At 49.7% G+C, this 20,512-nt stretch overlaps 1 protein-coding gene across 4 annotated transcripts; it reads left to right on the forward strand.

Moving 5' to 3' along the window:
- Positions 1-1,931: 1,931 nt before the first annotated feature.
- Positions 1,932-19,731, forward strand: LOC139229793 (RNA-binding protein 4B-like). 4 transcript variants are annotated; one of them, XR_011587802.1, is made up of 6 exons: positions 1,932-2,223; positions 4,452-4,758; positions 12,142-12,900; positions 17,296-17,387; positions 17,815-18,063; positions 19,062-19,731. XR_011587802.1 is itself a non-coding variant. In XM_070861378.1 (4 exons), exons 1-3 carry the CDS (start codon positions 2,119-2,121, stop codon positions 12,891-12,893), a joined length of 1,164 nt encoding a protein of 387 aa, XP_070717479.1. In that variant the 5' UTR covers positions 1,933-2,118; the 3' UTR covers positions 12,894-12,900; positions 19,062-19,731. The 4 variants fall into 4 exon arrangements, 1 of the variants encoding a protein (XP_070717479.1); XR_011587803.1 differs by having other exon boundaries at positions 17,296-17,374; XR_011587801.1 differs by having other exon boundaries at positions 17,296-18,063.
- Positions 19,732-20,512: the final 781 nt, after the last annotated feature.

Below are 20,512 nucleotides of genomic sequence, written 5' to 3' on the forward strand. Positions count from 1 at the left end.
GCCGAATGGCCGACTCCTGCTCCTAATTATTATGTTCTTAATTGGATTGCTCTTTCAAGGAGCCAACACAGTCACGATGGGCCGAATGGCCTTATTTGTGCTGTATGATTCTATGAGTTCCAGTCCAAGAAAATAAAAGAGTTTTGCGAGGGATGAAAGAGGTTAGAAATTAGTGCTGGTGATAATATTGGATGAACCATTAGTACATTTGTGTGATATTCTCCGTGTGCTATTTTAACAGAGGTGCTACGCCGTGTATTTTAAATGGGTTAACACCTGCTTTTACCAGTAACACACGTATTAAACATTTCTCCAAGTTGTTGATAAATTAAGGCTCCTATGCTTACATGAAAACTCTCACTGCACTTTAAAGTTAATTAATTATGTGTGAAACTCTTAAAAAGTGTCAAGGTGTTAAGATACTACACCAATACAAGCACACATAACATACAGGCACCTCAGAAAAATTATCACATCCAAAGTGTTTTTGCTTTTTATATTAATGATCCCAATTCCTCTCCCCGGCAAGTTTGCGCTGCCATACTACTTGTGATGTCAGCCAGTGGCTCAGTGGGTAGCTCCCTCACCTCGGAGTCAGAAGGTTTGTGGGTTCAAGTCCCACTCCAGAGACTGGACCACAAAAATCCAGGCTAACACTCCAGTGCAGTACTGAAGGAGTGCTGCACTGTCAGAGGTGCCTTCTTGCGGATGAGACGTGAAACCGAGGCCCCGTCTGTTCTCTCTCAGGTGGATGTAAAAGATCCCACGGCACTATTTCGAAGAGCGGGGGAGTTATCCCTGGTGTCCTGGCCAATATTTATCCCTCAATCAACATAGCAAAAACAGATTATCCGGTGGTGTGCAGGTACAGCAAGTAATCAGGAAGGCAAATGGAATGTTGGCCTTTATTGCAAGGGGGGATGGGGGGATAGAGTATAAAAGCAGAGAAGTCCTGCTACAACTGTACAGGTGAGGCCACAACTGGAGTACTGCACACAGTTTTGGTCTCCTTATTTAAGGAAGGATATATTTGCATTGGAGGCTGTTCAGAGAAGGTTTCCCACATTACAACAGTGACTACACTTCAAAAGTACTTCGTTGACTGTAAAATGCTTGGGGACGTCCGGTCAGGCAGCATCCGTGGAGAGAAACAGAGTTAACGTTTCAGGTCGATTCAGGTTCTGACGAAGGGTCATCGACCCGAAACGTTAACTCGTGTTCCTCTTCACAGATGCTGTTCGGCCCGCTGAGATTGCCAGCATTTTCTGTTTTTATTTCAGATTCCAGCATCAGCAGTATTTAGCTTTTGTCCTGGAGACGTCCCGTGGTCGTGAAAGGCGCTGTGTCAATGCAAGTCTTCAGATTCCAGCATTTGACTTTGGTATAAATGCAAGTCTTTCTTGTTCCTCTCTCAGGAGCATGTGTTGCCCAGAGAAGGTTGTGCTGCCAGGACTAAAGATGGCGGCGCTCCAACCATCACAAAAATCAGCCCAACGTGCAGTGTGGTTAGTGCTTCCTGCACAAAGGCAGAAAATGCAGCCAAACAAAAAAAAAAATACGCTCAGCGGGTCAGGCAACAAACTACGGAGAGAAAGCAGACAAATGAAAGCTTCAGATTAAAGTGCACAGCCATCCGATACCCCACCCCCACCACAATCCCTTCTGCTGCACAGCGTGTGGCCGTCCCCACGACAATGGAGCGCAGTGCCCTGAGGTGGGCGGCGCCGCGAAATGATTGACGGCCGAGCCAGCCAATCGGCCGCAAGCGGCGCCTTGGCGGCGAGGGCGGCGGCACGTCAATCAGTGAGCGCGGACTGATGGACGTGTGGGAGCGCCAATCAGCGTCGAGCGTGCCCTCTTCCCGTCTCCCCGGGCCAGCCAATGGGCAGAGAGCGGGGGGGGAGGGAGAAGGGGAGCGTCCATCCTCCCGCCGCCGGCCATTTGCAGCCGCCATTTTATGTCGCAGCCACAGCGAGAGCGGGCGGCAGGAGAGCGCGTCTCCGGCTTTAGTCAAATTACACTAGTTCTCCCCCACACTCCCCCCCCCACTTACTTTAACGCTTAAAAAAAAATTTATATCGCTCGGGACCGAGAGGGGGATAAAGAAAGACAAATAAAATGGTGAAGATTTTCGTGGGCAACCTGCCGCGGCTGACCACCGCCGAGGAGATCCGGGCCCTGTTCGAGAAGTACGGGGAAGTGAGCGAGTGCGACCTGATCAAGGTGAGAGGTCGTTACCGGGGCAGCTCTCTCTCTCTCTCTCTCTCTGTGTGGTGACACTGGCTCACAGCCTTGACTCGTGTTCCCACTGCTGTTCGACTGTGGGGGGCATCGTTCGATTTTATTCCCCCTCCGCCCCCCCCTACTTCCACATAGACATTTTTCAGCTGTAGTCCTTGGATCGGGAGAGGGAGGGAGGGGGGAAGGGGAAGGAACTCCCTCTTCAGTGGCTGAGAGCTTTGACTCGTGTCCCGATTGATGTTCGGCTGTGTGGGGCATCATTCGGTTTTATTCCCTCCCCCCTTTCCACGTATACACTTTCGAGCCGTGGTCCTTGGATCCGGGAGAAGGGGGCGGGTGGGACGTGTGTGAGAGTCTTGACTCATGTCCCCAAATGAGGCTGGCCGTTGCTGTTCGACTGTGTGGGGCATCATTCGATTTTATTCCCTTTCCCTCCGCCCCCCCCCACCCCCCACACACTTTTTCAGCTGTAGTCCTTGGATCAGGAGAAGGGGGTGGGTGGGGCATGTTTGGGTGTGTAAGAGCCTTGACTCGTGCCCCCAACTGAAGCTGGCCATTGCTATTCGACTGTAAGGGGCATCTTTCGATTTTATTCCCCCCCCTTCCACATATACATTTTCGAGCCATGGTCCTTGTATCAGGAGAAGAGGGGGTGGGGGAACTCCCTCTTCAGTGGCTGAAGCCTTGACTCGTGCCCCCCCACTGAGGTTGGCCATTGCTATTCAACTGTGTGGGGACATCATCCGATTTTTATCCCACCTTTCCTGTGGTCCTTGGATCGTGAGGTTGGGTGGGGGGGTCAGTGGTTGTTACTGGGGGAACTTTTGAGTGACTGGCTGACGGCTTTGATTCATGACCCACTGAGGCTAGCCATTGGTATTCGACTGTGTGGGGTTATTGTTCTATTTTATTACCCCCCCCCCCCCCCCCCCCCCACACACACACACACACATTTTCCAGCCGTGATCTGTGGGGGTGGGGTGGGGAAGTTAGAGGTGGTTACTGGGGGAACTTTTGAGTTTCAGTGGGTTAGGGCCTCGTTCGACTCATGTCCCACTTAGGCTGGCCATTACTGTTCGACTGTGAAGGACATTCTTCAATTTTATTCCCCCCTCTTCCACAAACACATTTTCCAGCTGAATCTTAGAAATTCTCTGCCCCAGAGAGCTGTGGAGACTGGGTCATTGAATATATTTAAGGTGGAGATAGACAGATTTTTAAACGAGAAGGGAGTTATGGGGAGCGGGCAAGGAAGTGGAGTTGATACCAAGATCGGCCATGATCGTATTGAATGGTGGAGCAGACTCGAGGGGCCAAATGGCCAACTCCTGCTCCTATTTCTTATGTTCTTACTCAGTACTCCAGGTGTGGTCTCACCAATGCCCTGTACAGTTGTAGCAAGACTTCCCTACTTTTATACTCCGTCTTGCAGTACAGGACAACATTCCACACATTTTCCAGCTGTGGTCCTTGGATCAGGAGAACGGGTGGACTCCCTCTTCAGTGACACTGGGTGAGAGCCTTGACATGTCCCACTGAGGTTAGCCATTGCTATTCGATTGTAGTGGGGGGGGGGGGGAAGAGAGACAGGAGGAGATCGTTCATTTTTACCTGAAAGACAGCACCTTTGACAGTACTGCACTGGAGTGGCAGTGCGGATTTTATGCTCATGTTTCTGGAGTGGGACTTGAACCCATAACCTTCTGACTCAGGTGAGCATGCTATCCACTGAGCATAAGGCTGAAACCAAATCAGGCACACATTTTGCTGGCCTGGCTGTGTGATGCGCTAATGTAACAGAAACTCATACCATCCTGATTTGAAAATATGTCACAGTTCCTTCATTGTCGCTAGGTCATAATCCTGGAACTCCCTCCCTAACAGCACTGGGAGCATCTTCACCGCCACCTTCTCAAGGGCAATTACGGATGGGCAATAAATGCCAGCCTTGCCAGTGATGTCCACATCCCATGAATGAAATCTTCCTGATTCGAAAAGTATTAAAGGATATGGGCCGAAGGTGGATATGTGGAATTTGGTCGTAGATCAGCCATGATCTCATTGCACGGCGGAACAGGCTTGAGGGGCTGATGGCCTTCTCCTGTTCTTATCTCTGTGGCTCGGTTCTACATTATAGCCTTGTTTTAATAAATTCATTGCTAAATGTTGCTATAAATTCATATATACAATTTATTTTTGTTTCTAAACAGAACTATGGCTTTGTGCATATGGACAACAAGGACGCAGCCAAGGAGGCGATCGAGAACCTTCACCATTTCAAGCTGCACGGGGTCCCCATCAACGTGGAGGCCAGCAAGAGCATGACCAAGTCCTCCACCAAGCTCCACGTGGGCAAAGTGAGCTCCAGCTGCACCAGCCAGGAGCTGCAGGCCAAGTTCGAGGAGTACGGGCCCGTCCTGGAGTGCGACATCATCAAAGATTATGCCTTTGTGCACATGGAGAGGGGTGAGGATGCCATGGAGGCCATCAAGGGGCTGGATGGCACAGATTTTAAAGGTGAGATTACCTTGAGGGCAGTCAGTCTGAGTCGTGGGGGTTAACGACCGTTGAGGCCCTCAGTCTCGCCGCCGAAGGGTTGGACTTGCCGCTCCATGTTGTTGCCGGGGAGTGGTCAGAGGTCATAGAAACATAGAAAATCGGTCCTTGGAGCCTGCACCACCATTCAATAAGATCATAGCTGATCATTCCCCCAGTACTCCTTTCCTGCTTTCTCTCCATACCTCTTGATCTCTTCAGCCGTGGCCATATCTAACTCCCTCTTGAATATATCCAATGAACTGGCATCAACAGCTCTCTGCGGTAGGTAATTCCATAGGCTAACAATTCTGAGTGAAGAAGTTTCTCCTCATCTCCATCCTAAATGGCCTACCCCTTATCCTAAGATTATGTTCCCTGGTTCTGGACTTCCCCAACATCGGGAACATTCTTCCCGCATCTAACCTGTCCAGTCCCGTCAGAATCTTATACATTTCTATGAGATCCCCTCTCATCCTTCTAAATTCCAGTGAATAAAGGCCCAGTTGATCCAGTCTCTCCTCATGTGACAGCCCAGCCATCCCTGGAATCAGTCTGGTGGACCTTCGCTGCACCCCCTCAATAGCAAGAACGTCCTTCCTCAGATTAGGAGACCAAAACTGAACGCACTATTCCAGGTGAGGCCTCACTAAGGCCCTGTACAACTGCAGTAAGACCTCCCTGCTCCGATACTCAAATCCCCTAGCTATGAAGGCCAACATACCATTTGCCTTCTTCACCGCCTGCTGTACCTGCATGCCCACTTTCAGTGACTGATGTACCATGACACCCAGGTCTCGTCACGCCTGCTCTCCCTTTGGTGGTATTTTAGCATTATTAAGAGTCTTTCTTGGTGGCTGATGTTGTGGGTCAGACACTGTCCCTTCACTGCTACAACCTGTGTTTAAATACTCCAGACAGAAGGAATGATTCTCTCTTTGATGTGGGAAGTAGTGGCTCAGACATTATCTTAGTTCCACGAGTTGAAGGTCACTTTTTAAGAATGGGGAAAAGCCACCAAAGCTTGCCCCTTTAAGAAAGAAAGACTTGCTTATATATAGTGCCTTTCACGACCACTGGACATCTCAAAGCGCTTTACAGCCATTGAAGTACTTTTGTAGTGTAGTCACTGTTGTAATGTGGGAAACACTGCAGCCAATTTGCGCACAGCAAGCTCCCGCAAACTGCAATGTTTTTTTTTTGTTACGTTGATTATGAGGGATAAATAGTGGCCCAGGACACCGGGATAACTCCCCTGCTCTTCTTCGAAATAGTGTCATGGGATCTTTTACGTCCACCTGAGAGCGCAGGCGGGGCCTCGGTTTAGCGCCTCTGACAGTGCAGCGCTCCCTCAGCACTGCACTGGAGTTTCAGCCTGGATTTATGTGCTCAAATCCTTAGAGTGGGACTTGAACCCACGACCTTCTGACTCATAGAAACATAGAAAATAGGTGCAGGAGTAGGCCATTCGGCCCTTCTAGCCTGCACCGCCATTCAATGAGTTCATGGCTGAACATGCAACTTCAGTACCCCATTCCTGCTTTCTCACCATACCCCTTGATTCCCCTAGTAGTAAGGACTTCATCTAACTCCTTTTTGAATATATTTAGTGAATTGGCCTCAACAACTTCCTGTGGTAGAGAATTCCACAGGTTCACCACTCTCTGGGTGAAGAAATTCCTCCTCATCTCAGTCCTAAATGGCTTCCCCCTTATCCTTAGACTGTGTCCCCTGGTTCTGGACTTCCCCAACATTGGGAACATTCTTCCTGCATCTAACCTGTCTAACCCCGTCAGAATTTTAAACGTTTCAATGAGGTCCCCTCTCATTCTTCTGAACTCCAGTGAATACAAGCCCAGTTGATCCAGTCTTTCTTGATAGGTCAGTCCCGCCATCCCGGGAATCAGTCTGGTGAACCTTCGCTGCACTCCCTCAATAGCAAGAATGTCCTTCCTCAGGTTAGGAGACCAAAACTGCACACAATACTCCAGGTGTGGTCTCACCAAGGCCCTGTACAATTGTAGCAACACCTCCCTGCCCCTGTACTCAAATCCCCTCGCTATGAAGGCCAACATGCCATTTGCTTTCTTAACCGCCTGCTGTATCTGCATGCCAACCTTCAATGACTGATGTACCATGACACCCAGGTCTCTTTGCACCTCCCCTTTTCCTAATCTGTCACCATTCAGATAATAGTCTGTCTCTCTGTTTTTACCACCAAAGTGGATAACCTCACATTTATCCACATTATACGTCATCTGCCATGCATTTGCCCACTCACCTAACCTATCCAAGTCGCTCTGCAGCCTCATAGCATCCTCCTCGCAGCTCACACTGCCACCCAACTTAGTGTCATCCGCAAATTTGGAGATACTACATTTAATCCCCTCGTCTAAATCATTAATGTACAGTGTAAACAGCTGGGGCCCCAGCACAGAACCTTGCGGTACCCCACTAGTCACTGCCTGCCATTCTGAAAAGTCCCCATTTACTCCTACTCTTTGCTTCCTGTCTGACAACCAGTTCTCAATTCATGTCAGCACACTACCCCCAATCCCATGTGCTTTAACTTTGCACATTAATCTCTTGTGTGGGACCTTGTCGAAAGCCTTCTGAAAGTCCAAATATACCACATCAACTGGTTCTCCCTTGTCCACTCTACTGGAAACATCCTCAAAAAATTCCAGAAGATTTGTCAAGCATGATTTCCCTTTCACAAATCCATGCTGACTTGGACCTATCATATTACCTCTTTCCAAATGCACTGCTGTGACATCCTTAATAATTGATTCCATCATTTTACCCACTACTGATGTCAGGCTGACCGGTCTATAATTCCCTGTTTTCTCTCTCCCTCCTTTTTTAAAAAGTGGGGTTACATTGGCTACCCTCCACTCCATAGGAACTGATCCAGAGTCAATGGCGAGGGTGGCTACCCACTGAGCCACAGCTGATCTCAGAGAAGCATCCAACAGTTCTGGATGCTCCCGTTGATTATGTCTCTACTATCCTGTCTGGCTGATCATTTCTCACCCGGTTTTGTGAAAATATTCTTTCTGTTATCTGACGAGCATTTATTTGTGATTGCATTTATGATCTCTAGCCCTGCTCTCTTGCCTCACATCGAAGTATTCAGGATTTATCTTATCTGACTAATTAAATACTTGTACGCTTCAGCTAGGTTCCCTTGATATTTCTGGACTTCAGAGATTGTTTGCCGGTTTTAAGAGCTCCATGTGAAACAAGGTTGGGCTGTTTCAACACAGTTTTAACAGGTGTGGGGGTGCAGCTCAATTATTGCCCGTCATTTGGTATAGCTCTCTCTGGACATAAGATCCCAGGGCACTATTTTGAAGAAGAGCAGGGGAGTTATCTCTGGTGTCCTGGCCAATATTTGTTCCTCAATTAGTAAAACCGATTATCTGGTTATTGTCACATTGTGGTAGCTTGCTGTGCAGAAATTGGCTGCAGTGTTTCCCGCATTACAACAGTGACTACACTCCAAAACTACACTACACTTCATTGGCTGTCAAGCGCTTTGAAACTTCCAGTGGTCGTGAAAGGTGCCATAGGGATCGAAGTCTTAAAATTGGTTTTAAGAAATATTGACAGTAATGCTCAATAGCGTGTGTGAGAAATAGGGGAAAATGTTCCACATCTTTTATTTAGAATTATTATACATGACTTGGAGGTTGAAATGTTGCCTGTGGTGTCTCGGGACCAAATTGGAAGTGGGGCCATTGATGTTACCCATTAGCATTAGTCCAAAAAAAGCTGGACATTGGACTGAGGGGGTTGCTAAAGTCATGAGGTTAAGTCTTTTATTTTTTTTTAAAGCGAGAATTTTGATTCCATGTTAAACATACTCGAGGTAACGGTAGAAAAGATCTCTGAATCTTGGCAGTGAAGAAAGCAAGTAAAACGCCAGGAAGCTGATATTAGGATGTGATGTATGTCTAAAGTAGTGTTGAAGTTACATCTGACCTTGGTGAACCTCTATCTAGAAGTGTGTTGACATTTCGTTTCTACGTTACTGCAAATATGTAGAATTAGCAGGAAAGAGGTACGAGGCTGACCTCCAAACTGAGAGGGTGGAATTACAACAAGGAAACATTGTCCACCTTGGGAACGATAAGAACATAAGAAATCGGAGCAGGAGTAGGCCATTCGGCCCTCGAGCCTGCTCCACTATTCAATAAGATCATGGCTGATCTAATCTTGGGCTCAGCTCCACTTCCCCACCCGCTCCCCATAACCCTTGACTCCCTTGTCATTCATTCTCTCCACCTGACACTGAACTGTCTGGTGAAGAGCAGGTTAATGGTGGGGGGGGGAATTGAAAGGAGTCTTTAAGATTAAGAATCTGGAATTTGAAAGTAGGAAAGGATGACGAGACACCAGATAAAAGTTAAGAATGTTAAAGGAAAATACATTTAAACAGTAATTATTTTTGTAAGAAAGAGAGAGAGAGAGAGAGAGAGAACTGTGGAACAGATCACCATTGGGGGAGAGGAGGGGGGGGAATTTATCGTGTCTCGACCTCAGCAAAAAACATAAATATCTCTCCCTTAGCGCAGGGCCCGTATATATAGGGCTTGTCATCCTCCTTGATATTAACTGTTGAAGTGAAAGACCCGAGTATCCAATTCGGATTGCAAGGGCGATACAACCGTTGCCCCCTGAATTATACTCTCGTGCAGTTGGATATCAGACAATACGAGCATACCATTAAATATAAATCGTTCAGACCACTTCCGAGAGTGACGGGCACGGTTGTAGCTCAGAAATTATCCAAGGGAAGACGCTCCCTTGTAACACTAAGCTCTCCCCTCCAGCTCTACATCACCCTCCAATGTAAGGGGTGGTTTGTAGGGGGTCAGCTTTCCCTTCTGACCTTATATGTGCGGTTCCGAATCGCTCCCACACCCTTGGTTCTAGACACTGGAATTATGAAGGGACTGTGACAGACTTGGACAGATAATCGGTTTCAAGGTAGGAAGCGGGTATGGCTTTATTGTGTTTAAAAAGAAGTAAAAGGCACACCTTTAATAACACACACAGACCAATACACACTGAAGTGTACAACACATTGAACAAAATGTCAAATTACAGCCTGTGGGGAAAAGAATACAGCTTAAACTCTAAATGGGGTAACGCCTCTCCCCTCCCAATTCCCCTAACTAACTAAGTTATAGCTCTGAGGGTTCAGGGGCTATGCTCACCAATCCCTTTAGACAGTTGCCGGTGAATCACGGTTTCGGGGTTCGCTGCACTTGGCTTTCTAGGCGAGCCGTACCCCAGACGGAGGAGAGGACTTCGGACTGCGTAGTCTTCTGTTGGGGTGCGTCCGTTGATGCGGTAAGTTGCGTTTTGGATGTATGGGATAAGTATCCACTTTCTTTGGTTAGGAATAGTTTTAGTTAGTCCCTTTTGGTAATTTCTCACCCGTTGGTCGTTCAGAAGTAGATTGTAGAGTGGAAATAAATGTTGATTCTTCAGTTTTTGCTGAGTTGGTTTCGGTTGGTCGTTTCGTTGGTTGTGGTAACCCGGGTTTGTCAATTTGGTTGCTGACAACCTTCCATTTCGTGCGCCTCGTGCTCGGTTGGTCCTGATCAGTTCTTGTAGTTTCCTTCACTACTCCATTTCTTCACTGTAGAGCAAGCAGGCTGCTTGTCTGTGTCTATGTTCCAGTCTCTGTGTTCTGCTAGTTTTGAGTTCTGCTAGTCTGCGTGCTGCTCCTTGCTGGTCTTTTCTTGTAAAACTGGGAGATAGATATATCCCAAAAAAAAGCTCCGTTATCTCCCATCAAATCTCTTGGGCTCGGTTTAAACTGCTCTGCCCATTGATTTTCAAATGTCTCCTTTGTCAGCAGTAACTCGATTCGGGTGTGAGAATGTGCTATCACTGGGTTTGCATTGTTTTAGGATTGTCCAGTTTTTCTGACCATGATTTCCATTGTGCTTGATTGGGTAATTCGATTATCTCTTGGGGGGTGAATAGTTCCCCCAGACAGTCTGGGATCCTTAATACACGAATTTGGCCCCACCTCCTGTATTTGATAACTCCTTTTCGCAGCCAAAATGTTGTAGAATCTTAAAATTGATATGCTCCTTCCCATAGATGTTTAGGGGATCTCAAGCTTCTGTAATTTAGGTCCATTTTGAATTCCCTTTCCTGTGAGTCCAAACACTGGGGGGGGGGTGTCTCCATGAAGGCATCCCCTGTAATTCCCCGCAGGCTTCGTCTGCCCCTTTAAACTCATTTTAAAAGCCCAGAAAGGGATTTTTCTCCTCTGTAGGGGAAAGGTACCTGGAATCTTTGCGAGATATTGGTCAATTCTACACCAACCACCACCTTCACCAGTGCTGTCGCTGGGCTTTGTCAGTGCACCATATGTAATCAGTGAGATGGACATACTGTGTCCAGTTAACCTGTGAAAACACCCATCAGTACCGTTATAGATCGGATCAATCCACACTTGGGTTGGGAGAGTATTTGGAGCTGTATAAAAAGAAAGATTTGCATTTCTATTGCGGCTTTCACAACCTCAGGACGTTCCCAAGTGCTTTACAGCTTTTGACATGTAGTCAGTGTTACAGTGTAGGAAACACACAGCAGGGCCCCACAAACAGTGATGAGATAATGACCAGATAGCCCTGCACATTTTTTCCCTTGCAAGTATATATCCAATTCCCCTTTGAAAGTTACTATTGCATCTGCTGCATTCCAGATCACAACAACTCGCTCGGTTAAACACACACAATTCTCCTCATTTCCCCTGGTCGCTGGTTCTTTCACCAATGATACCGAAGGAAGGATATACTTGGCGTAGAGGGAGTGCAACGAAGGTTCACCAGACTGATTCCTGGGATGGGGGGATTGTCCTATGAGGAGAGAATGAGTAGACTAGGCCTAGACTAGAGTTTAGAAGAATGAGAGGTGATCTCATTGAAACATGCAACATTTTTTACAGGGCAGATGCGGGGAGGATGTTTCCCCGGGCTGGGGAGTCTAGAACCAGGGCTCACTGTCTCAGAATAAGGGGTCGGCCATTTAGGACTGAGATGAGGAGAAATTTCTTCACTTAGAAGGTGGTGAATCTTTGGAATTCTCTACCCCACAGGGCTGTGGAGGCTCAGTCTTTGAGTATATTCAAGCCAGAGGTCGATAGTTTTTTGGATATTAAGGGAAATGAGTTATGGGGACAGTGCAGGAAAGTAGAGTTCAGGTCGAAGATCAGCCATGATCGTATTGAATGGCGGAGCAGGCTCAAGGGTTGACACCAGCTGCTATTTCTTATGTCCTTAAGCCTGTGCCCTCTCATTAACTGGGAATATTCTCTTCTATCTCCCTTTTCTACTAAAGGCAAGCGGATGCACGTTGAGCTGTCCAAGAGCCGGCTGCGGATACAGCCCGGGATGGGCGAGAAGAACACCTGCTTCCGGTGCGGCAAAGACGGGCACTGGTCCAAGGAGTGCCCGACGGATCGGCAGGAGCTGGGCATCGGCTACTCCGCCGACTACCTCGACCCGTACGCCGTGGCCCCCCGCTACGGGGAGTCGCCCTTCTACGACAGCCGCTATGTCGACTACTATGAGAAGTACCGGGCGGGAGCCTACGGCGCAGTGGGCACCCCCTACCCCGACCGCTGGAGCTCCCCCTACAGCTCGGCCATGCGGGAGCGCCTGCCCAAGGCCCTGGAGGCGTATAGCCAGAGCGCCATCTCCCAGCCCCCCACCTACTACGGCCGTGACCGCAGCCCCCTCCGGCGGGCCGCCGCCGCCACGCCCGTCACCGACTACGCCGCCGCCGCCACCGAGTACGCCGCCGCCACCGCGGCCGCCAACAACTATGCGGCGGCCACTGCCACCGACTACGCGGCTGCCGCCGCCAGCTACGCCCAGGACTACGCCGCTGCCAACTACTCCAGCGCCAACTATGCCACGACCGCCACTACCACCAGCGCCGACTACTCCACCGCCAACTATTCCGCCGCCGACTATGCCCGCGCCTACGGGTACGAGTACACAAGCACCATGACCAACAGTGCCGCGTACACTGCCACAGGTACGACGACCGAAACCTATGTGGAGCAGACGCAGTACTCGGCTTACTAACCCACAGGTGAGTGAGAGTCGTCTGAATCCTTTTTAAAAGATACATGTACCCAACATGTGTGCACCTTTCGCAGTCTCTGCATCGGAGTTACGACCGGGCGGCTCACAGATTCCGTGAATCGGTCTTGCCGTTTTCCTCTCAGTATTTATCGTGTCGACTGCGCCCAAGTGGGTGGTGCGGTGCTTCCCAGCGGGTCCTCGGAATCGCCATTCCCGTCGGTGCGCGCGTGTATTTATTTTTTCATATTTTTTTTTTTCTTTTTAAAACTTGCTTCTTGTCATTTTTTTTTTACGGTGTTGAGAATCGAAGCTCGCGCGGTGTTGGTGCCTGCTTTCTCGTCCTCAGGTCCTCTCCACGCACAAAACTGGCCTTTTCCTTCCGCTGCCTGCCTGACCTAGGAAGTGGGAGAGGCGAGGGCGAGCCGTGTGGGGGAGGGGCTTTCCCCCGCCCCCCCTCCCGCCGCATCTACACTGTTGGATCGTGCTCTTCCCAACGGCCTGGCTTCGGTTTCTTCCCCGGGTAAATTTGCGTCCTGTTTGGTAGGTTGCCGCCTTCCGTCTCGCTGTTTGCGGTTACGTTGACCTGCGCGGCCGGCGTCCATGTCGCGAGTTCCGTCGAGTTTGCTCCACGTGGGCCCCCCGCCCATCTTGAGCCGGTTCGAGCGGGGCAGCAGCAAGATCTCCGACTGCTACCCCCACCATCCAAAAACGTCTGCGCCTTTCCCGAGACGCTGCCGGAAGTGCACCGCGGCTCGATTGGCATCTTGGAAAGAGAAAGACGGGTTCCCGCTGCGATCCAGGGTCTCCGTCCCACGATGGAGGATCTCCGCCCCAAACAAAATCCGTCTTTTCCTGATTTCTGATGCTGACTTGGTCTGCTTTGTATTTGTTTCATTCGCAGCTCCAGTGTGTGTGTGTGTGTCTGTGTGTGTGAATGAGAGATGGCTTTAGTATTTAGTTCCATGCATAGCCTGACGGTGAAGTTTGGGTGTAGTTTTTTTTCCTTTCTCTCTCACCCCCCCCCCCCCCCATCCCCACAGCATCTCAACCTGCTGTCACTTGCACTCTGCACAACTGAATTCATTGCACCACAGCACCCAACTGCTAATGGACAGGACCCCCACACTCCCAGTCCAGTGTGTGCCGCTACTAACCATCGAGAGAGGGCGATTCCAAGCCAGCAGAAGGGAGTCGGGGAGCGGGGCGGGGGGGGAATTGCTCCAGTCATAAGAATTAGAAACAGGAGTTATACGGCCATTGTGCCTGTGCTAGCTCTTTGGAAGAGCTATCCAATTCATCCTACTCCCCTACCCCTAATCCTTCAACATAAGAAATAGGAGCAGGAGTGGGCCATACGGCCCCTTGAGCCTGCTCTGCCATTCAATAAGATCATGGCTGATCTGATCATGGACTCAGCTCCACTTCCCCACCCGCTCCCCATACCCTTGGTTCACCTGTTATTCACGTATTTATCCAACTCTTTTTTTGAAAGTTATTATTGAATCTGCTTCCACCACCCTTTCAGGCACTGCATTCCAGATCATCATAACTCCCTGCGTAAAAGGAAAAAAAAAATCTCTTCTCTCCCCCTTTCCCTTAACCTTAGCAATTACCTTAAATTGTCATGACTTTGAGGCCTTTATCTTCATCACATCGTGGCTCTGACCAGCCGGAGGCAGTGAGCTCTGAGAAAGGGGAGTTGGGTGAGTCGAGGTGAGATGGGGAAAGCAGTTGAGCAGAGACCACCCATTGCATGTGTGGATTGTGATGCAGGACCAACAGGGGCATGACCCCTGCCATTGAGCGGGCTGACTAGCATTCCTCCCTCAGAGGGCAAGTCCAGCCTCAGGGCAGCTGCCTGCCGACAGTCACTCCGAGCTGATGGATCGACTGCCGTCTTTGGCCTCGAGCCTCTCAGTCTGTGAAAGCCAGGGTGTCAGCCGGCTGTGGTCGGAACTTGGCCTCGGATCCGAATCTTAAGATGCCATTAAATGGTCGGACACTGAAGTGTAGAGGAACAAAGGGACCTTGCCTGAAGGTAGCAGGCCAGGTTGATATGGTGGTTAAGAAGGCATAAGGAATACTTGCCTTTTATTAGCAGAGGCATAGAGTACAAGAGCAGGAAGTTTCTGCTTGAACTGTATAAAACACTGGTTAGGTCACAGCTCGAGTACTGCGTGCAGTTCTGGTCACCGCATTACAGGAAAAATGTGATTGCAGTAGGGAGGGTATAGAGGAGATTTACGAGGATGTTGCCTGGACTGGAGAATTTGAGCACCAAGGAAAGATTGGATAGGCTGGGGTTTACATTGGAATAGAGGAGGCTGAGGGGAGACCTGATTGAGGTGTATAAAATTATGAGGGGCCTGGATAGAGTGGATAAGAAGGACCTATTTCCCTTAGCAGAGGGGTCAACAACCAGGGGACACAGATTTAAAGTAATTGCTAGGGGGTTTTGAGGGGAAATGTCTTCACCCAGAGGGTGGTGAGGGTCTGGAACTCACTTCCCGAAAGGGTGGTAGAGGCAGAAACCCTCACCACATTTAAACAGTACAGGTTGAACCTCCCTTGTCCGGCACCATTCCCGACCGCTCCGACACGAACAAATTGAAGTCCTTCCTCGCTGCCAACTCTCGCAGTCGCTGGCCTGACCCCGCGACACCCCCCCCCGCGCGCAATCTCTTTACCGCACTCCCAGCCACAAGCCAGCCAGCCCCGATATCCCCTTGCTCAGTAACTGCCATCCAATTTAAAGTGACCACCTCTCGTCCGGAAAAATCCCTTATCCAGCACAGGCCAGGTGCCGGATAAGAGAGGGTCAACCTGTACTTGGATGTGCACTTAAAGTGCCGTAACCTACAGGGCTAAGGACCAAGAGCTGGGAAGAGGATTAGGCTGGATAGCTGTTGGTCGGCTGGCTTGGACACGATGGGCCGAAATGGCCTCCTTCCGTGCCGTAACTGTCTGTGATTCTCTGTCCATTTGGTGGCTATTTAGGCACGTGACAATATCGTGCCGACTTTTTAAATACTGCCGGCCGCCACACTGTCCTCTATCCTATGGGTTCTCAGTTGCATTTGTTCTGCCTCTTGTGTGTTGGGTTACCTGTATGTGTGAGTGTGTGCGCGTACCTGTAGAATAAATCAACACCATTTGCATCACTCTGATTACGAGGTCGGCACTCTGTTGTTCCCCTCACATTGTCCTCCTCTTCCTGAAGGCGCTCGTTCCTGTACTCATCGACCTGCACCTTTCCAGTACCTAACTTGCCCATTTTACACACATCAGCCTAGACAAGGAGCTTATGGTACTCTGTTTGACCACAAGCTCATTCTTGTCCCTGCCTACACACACTCCCTCCAGCAAGGTTCACGAAATTGCGTTATAGGAGCTGTGCTTGATTTGTCCTTTTCTTTACCCCCCCCCCACCCCCATCCCCGGCCCAACAGGGCTGAAACCAATTACAGCGCTCCCACCTGCTGCTTGCGACAGCACAGACCCCGGGATTGAACCCTCGAGCCGTGCCCGTTTGTAGGACTGCGTACCGCACCGGGCAGCACATTGGCACACTGAGCCAGCAAGGGGTGGAGGTGCAGGGGCAGCTGTCGTCTTTTAAAAGAAGGTTTGGTCCCCCACTTTCCCTCGCCGGAGTTTATGTGCACTGCTGGAGCTGATGAAACTAAGACAAGCGGTGGAGAGCCGTGTTGGGCGCGCGTAGGCGTATCATAACGCAGAACGAGGCCGGTCGGTCCATCGTGCCTGTGCTGGACATGCACTGAAATTTTTCTTTTTCCCGTCCCTTTCGTCTCTTCGTGCCGAGCAGTGGAGAGATATGTTGCATGCATGGCTCGAATCGTAAGCATTTCTTCAAGTGTTTTAATTCCCTGTTTAAATGTCGCGTTTACGTGCTTTCGGCGGCCATTCCGATGTATTTCCATGCTCCGTTACCCGGGAGACAGTGGGGGGAAGGGGGGTATACTTCTAACCTTTCCCCACTCCCTGATTTTCCCATTGCTCTTCCAGTACCTATCCTAAATTAATCCCTACTCCCTGCCGATCTCAAGGCAAGCCGCCCCAAAAGTGTACGGAAAGCATCCGAGAGTTTCCCGGTCCTTTCTCCCTGCTCGGCGATGCAGCAGGAAGGGACGTGCATCGACGGAGTCAGAGGCCGGGACGTGCGATCTGCATGAGCTGTTCACAAGGCCAGTTGCATCGAGTGCAGAGTGCTTTGTCGGTGGTACCGAGACGAATAATGAGCGTTGAAGCATTTAATGTCTGACTGCAACTAACGATTTTGTGTGCGTGTGTATTTTTTTTTTTAAAAACCACATTGAAGCTCGCGGAGATTGTAGGTTTGTTGAATGAACTGAAATGCTGTGTCGTCTCCCCTCCTCTTTAACAGTTTTGTGCCTGTTGGAAACTCAGCTCCTGTTCCCACCATCGGAGCCAGTGGAAAGTAGCAACTCTCAGACTAGCTTCAGGTTGCATTTTGTGGTAACTGGCGCAGCAACTGTTTCTCTTGTCCGTTTTGTTTCTGTTGGAACTGTTCCACTTTACTCCCCCCCCCCCCCCCCCCCCGCCCGTTAAACCCCGCCCCGCCTCTCCCGACTCTCACTGGGATGTGGTTCCAATGGCCGCCCGTCCCGAGTCGGGCCCTTTCCTGTTTTTGTTTTTTCCGTTCGGCGAGTGTCGGCAGCGCGGAGCGACGCGGCGCGGGTCAAGTGCGTGATCTCTCGACACACGCGTACGTACGCGCGCGCGGGCACACGCACGCTTCTCCCTCCCTCCCTCACCCGCCTCCCCTCCCCCAAACCGGGTCTCGGGCCTAATACGGCGGAGAGGCGCCGAACGTGGGGGAAATCCCAGAGCGTGCTGGCAACACGGCCGTCAATGTAACTTCCTGCTCTTGTCCACTTCCCAGTCGCCATTTTCACCACCGACTGAGGCGAGAGAGAGAAGTACAGATAGTGTGCGGCAACAGAATGTTACCTGCTCCACCAAAATCAGAAATTAACCTGACTGCCGTGTGATGGCAATCTTAAGGAAGACTCCAGTGGGAGGCTGCCATGTTGTTGGCTGTTGAAGCGCAACTCCACAAAATCTTGCATTTATGTCGTGCCTTTAACGTCACCAATCACAACTTGGCGTGGCCGAAAGCTGGGTCAAAGAGGTAGGTTTTAAGGAGCGACTTAAAGGAGGAGAGCGCGGCAAAGAGGTTTAGGGAGGGAATTCCAGAGCTTGGGGCCCAGGCAGCTGAAGGCACGGCCGCCAATGATGGGGCGATGGAACTTGGGAGTGCTCAAGAGGCCAGAATTTGAGGAGCGCAGAGATCTCGGAGGGTTGTAGGGCTGGAGGAGGAGGTTACAGAGATAGGGAGGGGCAAGGCCACGGAGCGATTTGAACACAAGGATGCTAATTTTACAGTCGAAAAATTGCAGGACCAGCAGTAAGTCAGCGAGCTGGGGGGGTGAGTTAATGGGACTTGGTGTGAGTTAGGACACGGACAGCAGAGTTTTGGACGAGCTCAAGTTTAGAGTGAGTAGGAGGCCGGCCAGGTGAGCTTTGGGACAGTGGGTTCTGGAGGTAACAAAGGCGTCCTTCAGTGCCTTGCTGAGTTGTCTGTGACCCTGGCCCGGGAGCGCGCACACAGCTTTTTCACAGTTGCATTTAATCCTGTCCTCACCAGGCGCGTGTCTCCAGCAGCTGTCGCTGGCTAAGTGATCAGGAGCAGGAACCCTGACTGCATTTTCCCACGCCCTAATCTTGGTGACCCCGAGATGGATTGCAACTCCCTTCCCGCTCTCCCAACCGAAAATGGTTTGCCCCTGACCTGTCAACACTAACTGATCCTGGGCGACTTCTCTGCCTGGCTCCTTTGTACCACCAGGTGGTACACACCGAAACCGGGCAGCCGCAGGGACTCCGAGGGGTGGGGGGGGGAAAGACCGTTCAATAATTCTTCTACCTTCTCTCTTTCCCCTCCTCCCCGCCCCCACCCCCCCCAACCAAACCAGGTCTCACTACCTTTTTTTTTTATATAAACATGTCGGGCACAGTATTAAAAGTGGCAGTGATTGTTGCCTGAAACACTGGCGAGTTGTGTGTGCGGACTCCACCTGTGGCGATCAGCGTGTCTTTGAACAGTTTGTGATGTGCTTCCTTTCACAGGTTTGGTAATACCCGTTGACGAGAACCGCGGTTCCCCCTGGTACACACACAAACTCGGGTCGTACGTTGTGCGGATTACTCTCACCGTCGGGATTTAGCGCGGAGGACACCAGGGAAAATACTATCTATATACCTAAATATTGGTGTTTCTTTTTTTTTAAACAAAATACTAGCTGCAAAAATTGATTTTTTTTTTTCCATTTCCCAAGATGATCTGTGACCGTTTTGCTTTTTTTTTGAAGTTCAATATGTTGCTTTTTTAAAAAAAAAACGAATTAAACATTTTTTTTTGTTTTTGTGTTACTGGTAACTGTTCTGTGATGGTTGGGCTCTCTTTGGTGTGGAGTTACCCTCAAATTTCAACATGAACCTGGCCACAATATAGCCACCCTTCCTTGTAGTACCCTGCAATAAACGATGAGTGTTTCACCTGACATCGAGTCTAGTGTACAATGGTTTTTACCGCAAGTCTTACTTCGTAGGGGAGCGCGCGGCAGTTTGATTGGACAGAAACAGGGGTCATGACCTTCTGACCCACACGTAATCACTGAGCCCAGCTCGTAACGGTTTAATGTACCAGTCATGTCGACAGTAGTGCATCTGTTCTCCTCTGCTGATTCTCTTCCATGTACATTTTCTTACAATAAATTGAGCTCCACCATCTTGTTAACTTGATGTTTTTCTCTGTTTTGGCTCCTGGGGTGATCGGAAGTTTCCTATTTTCCTTCAGCTACCTACCGGGCGACATCAGGTTGGGGAATGGGCGCAAGTCCTGTGTGCAAACAGGAGGAGGCCATTCAGCCTATTCCAAAACATTCAATTAGATCATGGCTGGTCTGTACCGTAATTCCATTTACCCGCCTTGGTTCCACATCCCTTAATACCCTTGGCCAATAAAAAGCTTTCAATCTCAGTTTTGAAATTTTCAGTTGACACCCCCACTGGCCCAGCCTCAACAGCTTTTTGGGGGAGAGAGAATTCCAGATTTCCACGACCCTTTGTGTGAAGTGATTCCTGGCATCATCCATGAATGGCCTAGCTCTAACTTTATGGTTATGCACCCTTGTTCTGGAGATTTTCTTCCCACCTCCCCCCCCCCCCCCCCCCCCCCCTCTCCTACAGCAGAGGAAATAGTTTCTTCCTATTTACCTCATCAAATTGTTTAATCAAATTAAAACACCTCAATTATACCGGTCCCTTAATCTTCTATACTCGAGGGGGCAAGAAGACTGAGGTATAATGAGCAGGTTAAGCTGCATGAGACATAACCTGGGCTCACCCACCCACATCAGAAGAGGTAAACATACTTTACTTCAGCAGATGTGCAGGTGTGGGCTCCAAACCAGACACAATTATATCTCTGAGATATTTGAATACCTGACTAATAAGCGAGCAACCCTCCTCACAACTTCCGATGCAGTACCACTTCTGTGGAAAGATGGAACAGATTT

This window comes from Pristiophorus japonicus, chromosome 19 (assembly GCF_044704955.1).
Source record: "Pristiophorus japonicus isolate sPriJap1 chromosome 19, sPriJap1.hap1, whole genome shotgun sequence".
NCBI lineage: Eukaryota > Metazoa > Chordata > Chondrichthyes > Pristiophoridae > Pristiophorus > Pristiophorus japonicus.

Coding starts and splice junctions, on each gene's coding strand:
- LOC139229793 (XM_070861378.1), top strand. CDS start 2,119: ATGGTGAAGATTTTCGTGGGCAACCTGCCGCGGCTGACCACCGCCGAG. Junction 2,224..4,451: donor GCGAGTGCGACCTGATCAAG/GTGAGAGGTCGT, acceptor GTTTCTAAACAG/AACTATGGCTTTGTGCATAT. Junction 4,759..12,141: donor GGATGGCACAGATTTTAAAG/GTGAGATTACCT, acceptor TTTCTACTAAAG/GCAAGCGGATGCACGTTGAG.